The 13,440-nt window shown below is 38.5% G+C and overlaps 1 protein-coding gene across 11 annotated transcripts in view; it reads left to right on the forward strand.

The window, feature by feature from the left end:
* The window catches only part of LOC106077229 (B-cell lymphoma 6 protein homolog), a 103,887-nt gene that overhangs the window by 13,769 nt on the left and 76,678 nt on the right, over window positions 1-13,440 (forward strand). For 3 of the 11 annotated variants that reach the window (XR_008778366.1, XR_008778365.1, XM_013238006.2), the window contains exons 1-2: window positions 6,186-6,639; window positions 7,340-7,772. The exons of 1 other annotated variant lie outside the window; for it this stretch is intronic. Coding sequence is in view for 8 of the 10 variants with exons in the window: in XM_013238006.2 (XP_013093460.2) it covers window positions 7,622-7,772 (151 nt within the window). In the remaining 2 variants the exon portion in view is untranslated. Of the gene's footprint in view, window positions 1-6,173; window positions 6,669-7,339; window positions 7,773-13,440 lie in introns of those variants that run through there. 7 more of the 11 variants (XM_013238046.2, XM_013237999.2, XM_013238012.2 and 4 more) reach the window with 7 other exon arrangements.

Consider the following 13,440-nt stretch of genomic DNA (forward strand, 5'->3'; position numbering starts at 1 on the left):
TGACCCAGAACAGAGATGGTACGACTACCATCAGATATCGTTGGACTCAATTCAGAGATGGTTGAGGCTCAATGAACATGTCCAATCAGACCTGTTGGTTTACGTCAAGAGATATGCCGGGCAACCCTTCTATCAGCTATGCACTAGACCTTTTAGTATATGTGAACAAAGAAAATTAAGGATGGTACAGCATATTTCTTTTATATTGTTTATTACCTAATTTCCCTTCCCCCCCCCCTTTTTTTTTTTTTTTTTTCTTTTTTATAAAAATGCTATTAGTATTCATGCATTCTTTCCTTGCCTAAAAGGAATTACAAGAATGTCCTATTACCTTATAAGACAATGTTAAATAGGTTTAGAAATTGGAAAACAAGATTCTAGTAGTCTAGATGAAAGGAGTTTCGACCTGTCCTGAACATTCAATATGTTGATTTCTCAAGTTTTTGATTGGTGTAATTACACATCCGAAGACCTTTATTGTGAACACGTCGTCAGATATAATGGCTGCCTGTATTGTACTACAAACAAGTGCTACAGTCATTGTGGTCCATTCAAGTGTATAAGATAAAGGTTAAATCAAATCAAACACCAAGGGGAGAGGGGGGAAGAAAGGAAATAGAAAGGAAAAAAAACTAAATATTGAAAAAAAAAAAAAAAAGGGCGGGATATTTGGTGCAACCAAGTGTGCAGCCCGAACAGAAGTTCACGGCGGACAGTCAGTTCATTGAGTGAGTTCTGTCAAAGGCTTTTGCAGCTCCTATAGGGTCCTACCAATTACTGCTTAGTGTATTGTCTGTATGTATATTTGTATGTGTGTCAGAGCGGTATGTATTGTCTGTATGTATATTTGTATGTGTGTCAGAGCGGTATGCATTGAATGTAAAATATTCAGAAGTAAATTAGTAGACAAGGGAGTGAATCGTGGCGGTGATTGAATTATTGAATAAGTCTGAAAGAAACTGTTTCTTCTATCTGTTGAAACTGTAAGTACGTTCCAATCTTGCTGGTCAGAGAGGGAGATCAAAGACACAACGGAGTTGGCAGGATAGTAGAGTAGCTTTCATATTCAAATAGTGGTTTTGGTATCAATAGTGAAATAGTCCATATTTTTTATGTAGTTGAAAGTTTGAAAATCATGGCGGTTTATTAGCTGATACATCACCTTCCGGCATTAGCAGCAAACCAGCCAAGTGCACATTTTTCTCAAGTGCACATTTTTCTCAAGTGCACATTTTTCTTATCCTCATTTTGTTTTAAGACTCAAAAAGTTGAAGATGTACGTAGCCTCAATAGCAATGTCTATCGCAGCGTTGTACTTGTCAAGAAGTGTAATGTTTAGCGCGGAATTGTCCTTATCAAGAAGTGTAATGATTAGTGCAGAATTGTACTTAACCTGAATAGGAATAATATTTAATATTCCAGAGTTGCATCAAATGCAATTGTCTGTATTCGTTTCTTAGTAGATAATCTGTTAATCAAACTACAAAGCATTATGTAGAAATTACTAATTAGTGAGTGAAAAAATGGAGCATACAACTCAATAATTGGACTAAGTATCTACATTTTGAAGGATTGACATACGACTTGAATGACTTTTAGAACAAACTGGGACGGAAGATAGTGTTTCCGCTTTCACTCTGCACCTGGCTTCAAAAGGGAAGTAATCAAAGGGTGCGCAGTGCTTAGGTCAATGCTAATTATAGACTGTGACGTGAATGATAGTTCAAGGCAATATTCCTTCTTCGACGTGCTTCTTGCTTCCTTCTCTATCGAGTACACAAGTTGGTCTGTACATCGAGTACACAAGTTGGTCTGTACATCGAGTACTCAAGTTGGTCTGTACAACTCCAAGTGGGTTTTTTTTTTGTATAAAGATTGCTGGGTTGTTTTTTATACATGTTTTGTAAGACATAAGGAAATCGCGGAGGAAAGTGGGGGGGGGGGGGGGGGTATCTCGAGGTATAAAAAAAAGTAAAGTTCCCCTTTCTGACCTTACGATCTATATGGCAGATGATGTAAAGGCCATCTGTTTCTGTGGGCCGCTGTTAGCGGGGTGTCACGTGGTCAGCACAACGACCAACCGCCTTTACGTTTCCAAAACTTATGTCAGGTACCCATTGGACGTGAAGTCAGAAATTTAAAATCCCAGTCTGCACCAGGATTCGAATCAGGGACCTTCGGTTCGAAAGCCAAGCGTTTTACCACTTTGACATCATGCCTACATAAAATTAACACAGGAGCTAAAATAGAGGTGCTTTAGTGCTACGAGATCAAATCCAAAACGTTTGAATCAGTGGAAGTTAAAGAAAAACATTTTTTTTTCACTCTCTCTGTCTCTCTCTCTGTCTTTGTGTGTGTGTGTCTTTCTCTATGCCCTTCTATCTCTCTCTGTCTCTCTTTCTCTCTCTGTCTATCTCTCTCTGTCTCTTTCTTTATCTCTTTCTGCCTGTCTCTTTCTCTCTCTGACTCTCGCTGTCTCTTTCTGTCTGTCTCTGTCTCCCTCTCAGTATGTGGATTATTTCCTTATCCCAAAAAATTCAAAGTCTGTGCTTACAATGAAATGATATTTAAGACCTGTCTATGTCAGATGTCTTGTACATATGACAGCACTGAACAAACAAACAAAACAAAACACTATGTTTACTAAAAATGTTCATGAAAATGTTTTGATGAGATGACAGCGACAACTGCTTCTCAACCAGTGCTGCTTCATCGCATCCTATTTGGACTCCGAAGCCAATATTTACGATGTAGAATGCTAGAAATCATTCAAAAAGATCCTCAGCAATCCTAAGTGGGAAACCTCAGCCTCAACATTTCATATTGGAGACACGAAGAACTAGGCGGATCACCTACAATAGAGTATTTTAAAGAGAAGTAATGACCAATAAGACAGAGCCTCACTCTTCAGCTATTTTTTATTAGAAATACAAATAGCTCAACGCAAAAGTGCTGATGTGTGGCTGGGTGGCTAAAAAGCTTAACTAGCGAGCAAGGGGGCGTGAGTTCAAATTCCGACTTAAGATGAGCCAACACGGAAACCTTCTCACAGATACGTACAAAGATGTCCTCTCACCTACATGTCCACAGATGTCCTCTCACCTACATGTCCACAGATGTCCTCTCACCTACATGTCCACAAATGTCCTCTTACCTACATGTCCACAGATGTCCTCTCACCTACATGTCCACAGATGTCCTCTTTCTTACATGGCCACAGATGTCCTCTTTCTTACATGTCCACAGATGTCCTCTTTCTTACATGTCCACAGATGTCCTTTCTCCTACATGTCCACAGATGTCCTCTTTCTTGTCTACAGATGTCCTCTTTCTTGTCTACAGATGTCCTCTCACCTACATGTCCACAGATGTCCTCTCACCTAGATGTCCACAGATGTCCTTTTTCTTACATGTCCACAGATGTCCTTTCACCTACATGTCCACAGATGTCCTCTTTCTTACATGTCCACAGATGTCCTCTTTCTTACATGTCCACAGATGTCCTCTTTCTTACATGTCCACAGATGCCCTTTCTCCTACATGTCCACAGTTGTCCTCTTCCTTTTATGTTCACAGATGTCCTCTTTTCTTCATGTCCTCTCCACTATAGGTCCACAGATGTCCTCTCACCTACATGTCTACAGATGTCCTCTTTCTTACATGTCCACAGATGTCCTCTTCCCTACATGTCCACAGATATCCTTTCTCCTACATGTCCACAGATGTCCTCTTTCTTACATGTCCACAGATGTCCTTTCTCCTACATGTCCACAGATGTCCTCTCCCTTTTATGTTCACAGATGTCCTCTCCACTATAGGTCCACAGATGTCCTCTCACCTACATGTCAATAGATGTCCTCTTCCCTACATGTCCACAGATGTCCTTTCTCCTACATGTCCACAGTTGTCCTCTTTCTTTTATGTTCACAGATGTCCTCTTTTCTTCATGTCCTCTCCACTATAGGTCCACAGATGTCCTCTCACCTACATGTCTACAGATGTCCTCTTTCTTACATGTCCACAGATGTCCTCTTCCCTACATGTCCACAGATATCCTTTCTCCTACATGTCCATAGATGTCCTCTTTCTTACATGTCCACAGATGTCCTTTCTCCTACATGTCCACAGATGTCCTCTTTCTTACATGTCCACAGATGTCCTTTCTCCTACATGTCCACAGATGTCCTCTCCCTTTTATGTTCACAGATGTCCTCTCCACTATAGGTCCACAGATGTCCTCTCACCTACATGTCAATAGATGTCCTCTTCCCTACATGTCCACAGATGTCCTCTACAAGTCCATTGGATCATGTGACTTGTGACTTGGGTCGTGCGACTTGTGTCTTGAGTCATATAACTTGGTCTTGCGTCTTGTCAATTATGTCTTGAGTTACGTCATGCACTTGTGTGAGTGTGTGTGTGTGTTAATTGTTCCCATGATGAAGGAAAGAATTCCTTTTTGTGATCCACGTTCTATAGTTCAGCCCAGTCTTCTCGACCATCTTTTCTCAGCTAGTGACGCGGCATATCAAATTTATCACCTTACCCTCTTCTCTAACAATTACAACAAGATGCAACTAGGTCGAAACTATAAATGTATTAGTGTGTGGGTTTTGAAATAAGTGGGGCTCTGGGGTAGACAACCTATATGGAAGTATATGAAAATACAGCAACTGATGCAGTAAAAAGGGGCAGCAGAAGATACTGCCACACACACACACATACACACCACGACCCACGTGAAATGAAAAGAATGTGTAACATTATCTGAGTTTTTTTGAAAGTGTACCCATTTTAATATCCGTTCGGCTCTCTGCGCTTTTGCTGCTTCTTTTCACTAAGCGTCTGCTTGGAGGTAATAGGATACGGCCTTTTGTAACTCTGGCTGCTTCCCCCAGATAAACTTGACAACAAGAATGCCCGCTAGTTTATTGTCATGGCTTGCAACAGTTTCTGTTTCTCTGGTGTTTGGAGTTTTCACTAGCTCTCCGTTGGAGGAGAGGTCCAGACTCGTCACGAGAGGCCCAGTCTTGTCGCAAAGAGAAACTTCAAGTTCATATCTCCTTCATCAAAAAAATACTTGCATGGCCCAGTTGACTGAATCCTTCCCCCCCCCCCTTTTCCAATTGAATGTGATTTTGTTTAAAACCCATTACACACCTTGTCCCCTCCCCCCTCCACAGCAGTAGCAAAGGTAGCAAATAATATTGTTAATGCCGAGAATCGTCTTCATTAAAAGGATGTTTTTCTTCGCCCCTGGTGACGGCCCCAGCTCAGCGAGGCGTGACTTCTCTTCTAGTAACATAAAGGATTGATGGGGGCCATTCCACGGTTTCATTTTTTGTTGTTCAGGTCGAAATGTTTTTCCTTGTTCATTCTTGAAAAAAGAAGTACGACCAGAACTGCTTATAGATTGCATTTAGAACAAAATGCTAGTTAAGGTTAAAGGTTAACTTGTACCTGGGGTTAGAATTGGGGTAAGTGTTAGGGTAGTTTAAGAATGACATTAATTAATCTAATTAGAAATACGAGATATTAGTAACTCAATATTGACCATTGACAATTCATTCAATTATTTGATTCTAGGAATACAAAATAGTCTGACATATATTTAGACGCAGAGCCGAAAAAGAAAAAAAAAACAAGAACAAAAAAACTTTCCTACACAAGGACAGACAGACAGACGTACATAAACTTAAAAACGAAGATAAAAAAAAAGGAAGTTGAAGTCTTAATATTATTTTCTCTTTGTTTCTGATTTGCAAGAGCAGATGTAGACAGAATAGAAATAACACTCCACGGGTCCACTTCAGATCACTAGTATTTAACAGACTCAATGTCCAGGCAGCCGTAGCCATTGTCCATCTCAAAACGCTCTCGGTCGTAGATATTGTTCTCTGCCGTTAGGAGTCGCCCCTGAAAGGGAAGAAGGCGAAACTTGTAAAAACATGGTTTGACGAATTTGGTGGGGGGTGGGGGGAATCTGTGGAAACCCCCCGCAAGAGGCGGGTTTTTGATGTGATTTAGGAGTTGACATTTCCTTGGATGATTGACAGATCTGCCGCCATGGGGGAGGGACGTTATGGACCATTACCTTTTGATTCTTCCCCCCCCCCCCAAACCGTTTCTTTTTTTTTTTCCTTTTCTCTATCTCTCTCATCCTTTTCCCTTTTTGTAAATACCTTAGATGGCGACAGTTCCGTAGAGGCGATAGGAGACGAAGCGCTGACGTACGCCCCTGTTGTACGATAAGTTTTCATTTTCTTTCCACAGGAAGTGTGCTTCACTATTAGCCACGATGGAAGGATATAGTTTTCGGGGTAAAGGGGACATCACCGTACTGCTTGCTACTACACCAAGGCTGCAACTTATATAACGGACGACTCTATTGTCTTAACCGTTGCGGACAATTGCATAGTTCGTAGTATGTTATAGTGATCATTTATTTCCAGTGCATCGTTATAGACGAACGGCTTTGAAATGTCTGTGAATATGACGTATGCGTGTGCTGCCCCATTGTATTTGGACTGTGGTTTTAGTCTTGGCTCAACTTATCACTGACCATTGTGTTAGTGTAATTATGTAATTGCGGATATTTGTGTTTTTTTTTTTTCAGAAACGGAATTATAACATTGTGTGGTAAACAATTAGCTTAAACGATTAGTTTTGTGAGTGACTCTTACTTTCTCTTTTATACTATGGCATTGTGTGGGCTGGGGAAATAAGTCTTAAAGACATTTTTAAATTTAATATTAATTTATAGTCAAATCACTTTCAGAAACCAGAATTTCTGAAATCTGTTTGTAGGCTGTATTTTTTTTTTCAATCAGAGGCATTATTGCCTAAGAATGACAAAGCAGTTCATAGTGTTATTAATTTAGGTATAGTATAATTATTTGGTAATAAAAGATTTCATAGCCAGAGGTAGATATGCACTGGAACGTTAAATAAAAATAGGTTGCAGACATTTGATTTGTTAGTTTGTCTTTACTCCGCAGATTTCAAAGTCCCGTCATTGTTTGTGATTTTCAAACATAAAATAGCGTCTACTAGATCTACGTTTTTTTAGTTGTACATATGATCCATTATCTTATAGTTTCCAAAAACTAGAACAATACAATATAAATGTCAAAATTGTTAACTTTTCAAGCTGTATGACTTATCCCCATTGTTAGTTCTATGATGACACATTCAATAACACAGTCACAATATAACGAAAATATAAAGTTACAAAAAAATAGATTTAATAAACACATAAGCAAACACATTTGTAAACACTTTCTACATCTCAACAATAGCTGGCTAATTTTTTTAATTATTTTTTTTGTCGCTTTTAAAGAATTACTTTCACTAGTGGTGACCAATGTTTGTTCAATGTTTTATTCTTGTCGTGGACATTACTCAAACACACAAACTAGTCTTGACCTACTTCAAGTTGGCAGTCTAGGCATGTTGTAGTCTCTTCTCCTGACTTGCTGAGACTTACTGAAGCCCCAAACACTCACTCAAAGAATGTGTGTTATATACACAAATAAGGATAATCGATAGTGTGCGATAATGGAGCTACACCAATATGTTAATGTGTTATGTGTGATCGCTGAATGAACTTATCCAATATCATATGGACGAGATCAGCATAACAAAGAAAATGGCTACTTCCGAACTTACGTCATTTCCTGTTGGACTGGATAAAGAAAGACCTTTGATCCATGCAGATGCAACGAGCGAGCATGGAAGCACAGAGCAGACGAGGCGTCAACGAAGAAAACAAGGTAAACCTGCATGGGAAATTAATTGTCTAGATCCCTTAGTGTTTTGTTTTTAAGGTTAAAAAATATTAAAATCTCTTAGTACATATTTGGTACCTTGTTCTATCTGGCCAATTAGAACATGGCCATACCGGTGTAGGGGAAAAGAATAAGTTCCATTGTAATCTGGCACTAGAGTGCGTGACAAATGTATTGGACATTATTGTGACCTTCCGCAGAATACAAAGTTGAAGGCCACAGGAAAAATGTCCAGATTTGTATGATGTGTATCTCCAAAATATCACCGAGTCTATCCAATGTATGATGTGTATGTCCAAAATATCACCGAGTCTATCCAATGTATGATGTGTATCTCCAAAATATCAGCGAGTCTATCCAATGTATGATGTGTATCTCCAAAATATCAGCGAGTCTATCCAATGAAGTATATTTGAAATGAAGAGATAAAAATTATTAGCAATACCTTCCTTTTTATCCAACGTCTCTCTCTCTCTCTCTCTCTCTCTATCTCTCTCTCTCTCTCTCTCTCTCTATCACACACATACAACCTTTCTCTCTGTCTTTCATTAAACACATATAAACACATTCACTTTGTTGTTATTGAAAGTTTCGGGACCCCCCTTTCCCCTTATTTTGAATGTATTTCTAGTTTTCGGTTTCAATCACAAACTCAAACTATTTAGTGATCAGACATTAATATCCCAAGAGAGGCGCGGTGGCTGAGTGGTAAAGCGCTTGGCTTCAGAACCGGGGGTCCCGGGTTCGAATCCTGGTGAAGACTGGGCGTTTTAATTTCGGCATCTTTGAGCGACATTAGACATTAGTTGGGAAAAAAGTAAAGGCGGTTGGTCGTAGTGCTGGCTGCATGCGTAAGCCACAGAAACATCATCTGCCCTATAGACCACAAGGTCTGAAAGAGGAACTCTTTACTTTACATTAATATCACATACAACACAAGAAAGGTAGCATCTTATATGAAACGTCCTTTTTGTTTTCTGAAGAAATTGTCCAGGAAGTGACGTACGCCCTACTCTAAGATTGGAACTGACCTAAAAAAAATTGAAGGGAAGTAGATTAGAGATAGTTAATACATGGATCCCTGTGTGGGGGGGGGAGGGAGCGGTTGTGGCGGAGAGGGGCACACACAGACTTTACCAGAAAACAATTTGATATGTTGGTTGTTTATGTTGTTGTTACTTTGGTGTTGCTGTTTGTTTGTCTACGAATCTCTCTTTGTTTTCATTGATAAATTCAATGATCTAGACTTCATCTAATACGGTTCCGCATGTCAGACTACCATCACGCATCACAAACTCCAGAAGTCTAATTAGGACCTAGTCATCAAGAAGCCAAGTCTATACATTTCTAGACTAAAAGCAAGTCAGAAACTAACCGTATTTAAGTGTTCAATTAATTTTGAGTGTTACTTACAGGTAAATACAATGGTTCTTCATCTTTTTTTTTCCCTCGCTATTGTATGCTATATTCTCTCAGTGCCGGATCTAGAATGAGGGAACCCCTAACTCTTCATATGTCGAAAGCCCCATTTCACTTGCGAAATGATAATTATTTTTAATAGTCTAGGACCTATTTTTTCTCTAGATGATGTATGCCTAAAAGTAAATTGCATGCATGAAACCACGCATTTTCTAAAAGTTTACAATTTTACAGAAAACAAAACAAAAGATTCGTAACATGGTACTTATTTTTTTTTTTAAAGAGAAATACAAATTTGTTGTCCATATTTTACGAATTTTATATTATACGAATTATATTTAAAGCCACCCATAATACAAGTATATGAGATATCCCAAATGTTCCGATTTAGGAGAGTTATATGATACAATGATTACCCCAGCTCTCCACCTCCTAGTAAAGCTAAAACTCTGGACAATATTTACAAGGAACAAAAACTTGAATCGAAATAGAAATGAGAGAAATAAGTGAAGAAACATTTCCATTGATGTGTTCAGAGTGGGACGTTGAACTGAGGATACTTGTTACGTTTAGACAACTAGATAACAATTAATTCGATTAGAAGAAGAAAAAATGAGCTGAGAAATGCGACATAGGCGACTCCAAGAAGTGACACAAAGCGACTCCAAGAAGTGACACAAAGCGACTCCAAGAAGTGACACAAAGCGACTCCAAGAAGTGACACAAAGCGACTCCAAGAAGTGTCACAAAGCGACTCCAAGAAGTGACACAAAGCGACTCCAAGAAGTGTCACAAAGCGACTCCAAGAAGTGACACAAAGCGACTCCAAGAAGTGACACAAAGCGACTCCAAGAAGTGACACAAAGCGACTCCAAGAAGTGACACAAAGCGACTCCAAGAAGTGACACAAAGCGACTCCAAGAAGTGACATAAAGCGACTCCAAGAAGTGACACAAAGCGACTCCAAGAAGTGACACAAAGCGACTCCAAGAAGTGACACAAAGCGGTTCCAAGAAGTGGCACAAAGCGACTCCAAGAAGTGACACAAAGCGACTCCAAGAAGTGACACAAAGCGACTCCAAGAAGTGACACAAAGCGACTCCAAGAAGTGACACAAAGCGACTCTTCCTACACTTCTACATTTTAATTCTAAATTTAAAAAACAAGCAAAATATAAAAATAAATAAATAAAATTAAATAAGGGTTATCTAAGGGAAAGAACTCGCACTTACAACCGTATCTCTCAACAATGTAGAAGTTATTTTAATTATTTTATGTGAAACAAAATAATTAATTACCAATAATTAATTGACTAATTGTTTAATTTTTAATTCACGTTTTGTTAAGTACAATAAATAATTTAAAATTTTTCAGCTTGATCAGATAAAAGGTTTGGGAGAAATATTGTGTACAATTATCTAAGGGGAGCAAACCCTAAATATTTAGCCATATCTGTAAATACTAATGGGTTTATTTCCCTTGTTGGTATCAAACGAAATAATTTTATTACCAGAAATTAATTGACTAATGGTTTATATTTTCATTGATTCATATCTGTTCTATACCATTGAATAATTGTGCACAGTTTTCACTTGATTCAAGAGTGGGTGTGGGAGAAGTAACGTATTCAAACTTTGCACTAGACAGACAGACGGACAGACAGACCGACAGAATGAGTTGATATAAAGGTTTGTAAAAAAGGCGAGAGAGATATCCCAACATGGATACGTTATGGCTCCCTTACGAAGGCCGTCCTACTGTCGAGTTTCTTCATCTGTTTCACCCTAGTGCTGCCGCTCAGATGCAAGCTTAGACCCAGTAGTGATACACTTTGCAGTTTCCCTTTTAGACCTTGCGATCTCTAGGGCAGATGATGTCAAGATACATGAAACTAATGTACGTGTGTGGGCGTGTGTGCAAAGGCAAGGTCGTATAGGGTCAAGGATCTTGTAGGGTCGATCCCAAATTAGTCATGCATAGTATGAACCTTTTTTTCGGGGAAAAAAAAGTAGTAGCGTAAAAAAGAATAGCGCCTAAAAGGAAGTGTTTGAATGTAGCGGTTCTTCTTATGAGTTTATACTATAATATGATTCTTTATTTATACAACAGTATGATTCGTTATGTATAGTACAATTTTTTAAGAGCTCAATTGTGTTTAAAAGAAACATTCAAAATCTTCGAATTGTAAAATTGATACTTATGAATTGATTTTATCTTTTAGACTTCCAGTGGAGTAAAGGTATTTGACCATCGGACTCTGCTTTGGGCTATTCCCCTCAGCTGGGCCCATGTCCATCCTGCCATCTTTGTTTCTTGGTCAACTGGTCTCCTCCATGTGGGTTCCTGTTTTGTTCTGTTTCTTCTCGTAGCCTCCTCAATCCAGCCCCATTTACGTCGTACAATTTCTTGCTGTATTAGTGTTCCCTGAGTTGTTCCCCACAGACTGAAGTTTGAGATTCGACCATCTAACAGATAATTATGTCTCAAGTATTTGTTGATGAACGCCTGGAGCTTGTCACTTTACAAGTCTGTTCAATGACATCTATCTATCTATTTAAAAATATTTTCTACATCTGTTGATTTGAACTGATTTAATTTTGTTGATTAGGCTGACACTGTCATGCCAGAAGAAGCGTAAAAATATACTCGTACAACTTAGCACCACACACATCGCACACACTTACTCACACACAAAACTTCACCCACACACTTTCAACAATAACGACATTTTGAAAGAATGACAAGGTCCTTTCGAAGAACAGATCATCTTTCTGAACAACTTCCATCCTTGACTTGTGTGTTGGGATTTATCAGCGGCGAAGTTGTAGCGCTCGTGCGGACAGTGGATGGCTGTCACGTGATATGTCTGTAGTACTTGCCTATTATGAGGATCACGTATGTATCTGTCCGCCCGAGGCATGTGGGATGTTTGGGTTCTGAGATTTAATTGGCAATGGAAATATGTGCCTTTCAATTCAACGTCAGTTAGTGCTTTCAGCACATCACCAAAGAATACTTGCGTGTACCTACATATAGTTTCAAAATGTAAACTAAAGGTGGCTCTTTGTCGAGTTGTATGTGACTGGGATCATTCTGAGTTTGACCCCTGTCCACTGTCTTGCCCTGTTAGAATGTTAGGGCTGGACAATAATCTTCATTCTTAACGAGTCGTTGAAAACGTAGAAATCGATCAAAAGAAATAAAAGTTTTGACCAAAACAAAATGGACAGATGGACATCACTAGGCTAGAGTGTACATGTATAAAGTGCTTTTACATCCCAAGAAAGTTCAATCAACTGTGCCAGCGGATTTTTGTAATTGTTAACTCTGCAATTAATACCTTTTTTTAAACTGTTTTTTTTTTTATATCTAGGTTAAATCTATAAGCAGTAGTATATTTAAACAAATAAATAAATAGTAATGCCATGCAGAATGAAGCATACTAAAAACAAATAAATGTGTCGTTTAAATACTCAACCAGTTTAGTTAATAGTCCTGACATCGTTAATACCTAAAGGGCACACTGTTTATGAGATCTGCCCAGTCGCCTGTCCCAAGAGTGTTAAATCCTACAACAATGCTAGGACTACTTCCTCACAATATGTACTCTTAGAGTCTCGACGTCATTTCCGGAGATGTACTTTTACAGTAGGCATTCAAAGGAAAATGATGATAGAAATCTCGTATTTATTAGTTAGTCGTCAAAGAAATCTCGTAATTAGCTCATGACATGTTAATCGCGGGATTCTTCTTCATTTGTTCCTACATGTTGAGACCGACACATAATATTGAAAGGATTTCTACATATCGGTCTAAAAAACAACAACAACAACTGAATCAGATTTAACGTTATGGGATCGAACAAGACGAGACTGGCACATTACAGGCTCTGTTTTCGAAATGCATAAATAATCCACTGCAAGATACACATCATACACTAGTACTAGAATTTAAACAATCTGGTGATATCACATTGCAAGGAACAATGTTTAGCTATCTCTAGTGTTATTTCTAGTGTTATTTTTTTTTGTTTACAAAGCTTATATCAACTTATTCTGTCTGTCTGTCTGTCTATCTGTCTGTCTGGTAAAAAAGTTGCAAACGTTATTTCTACCACATCCGATCTCGAATAAAGCTAAAATTTTGCATAATTATTTTTTTGCCTGTAAACACAAGAATTAATTAAATAAAAAATTAATTAACATTTGGTAACAAATTATTTTGTTTGGTATCT

The sequence above is a fragment of the Biomphalaria glabrata genome, chromosome 6, assembly GCF_947242115.1.
Source record: "Biomphalaria glabrata chromosome 6, xgBioGlab47.1, whole genome shotgun sequence".
Lineage (NCBI taxonomy): Eukaryota > Metazoa > Mollusca > Gastropoda > Planorbidae > Biomphalaria > Biomphalaria glabrata.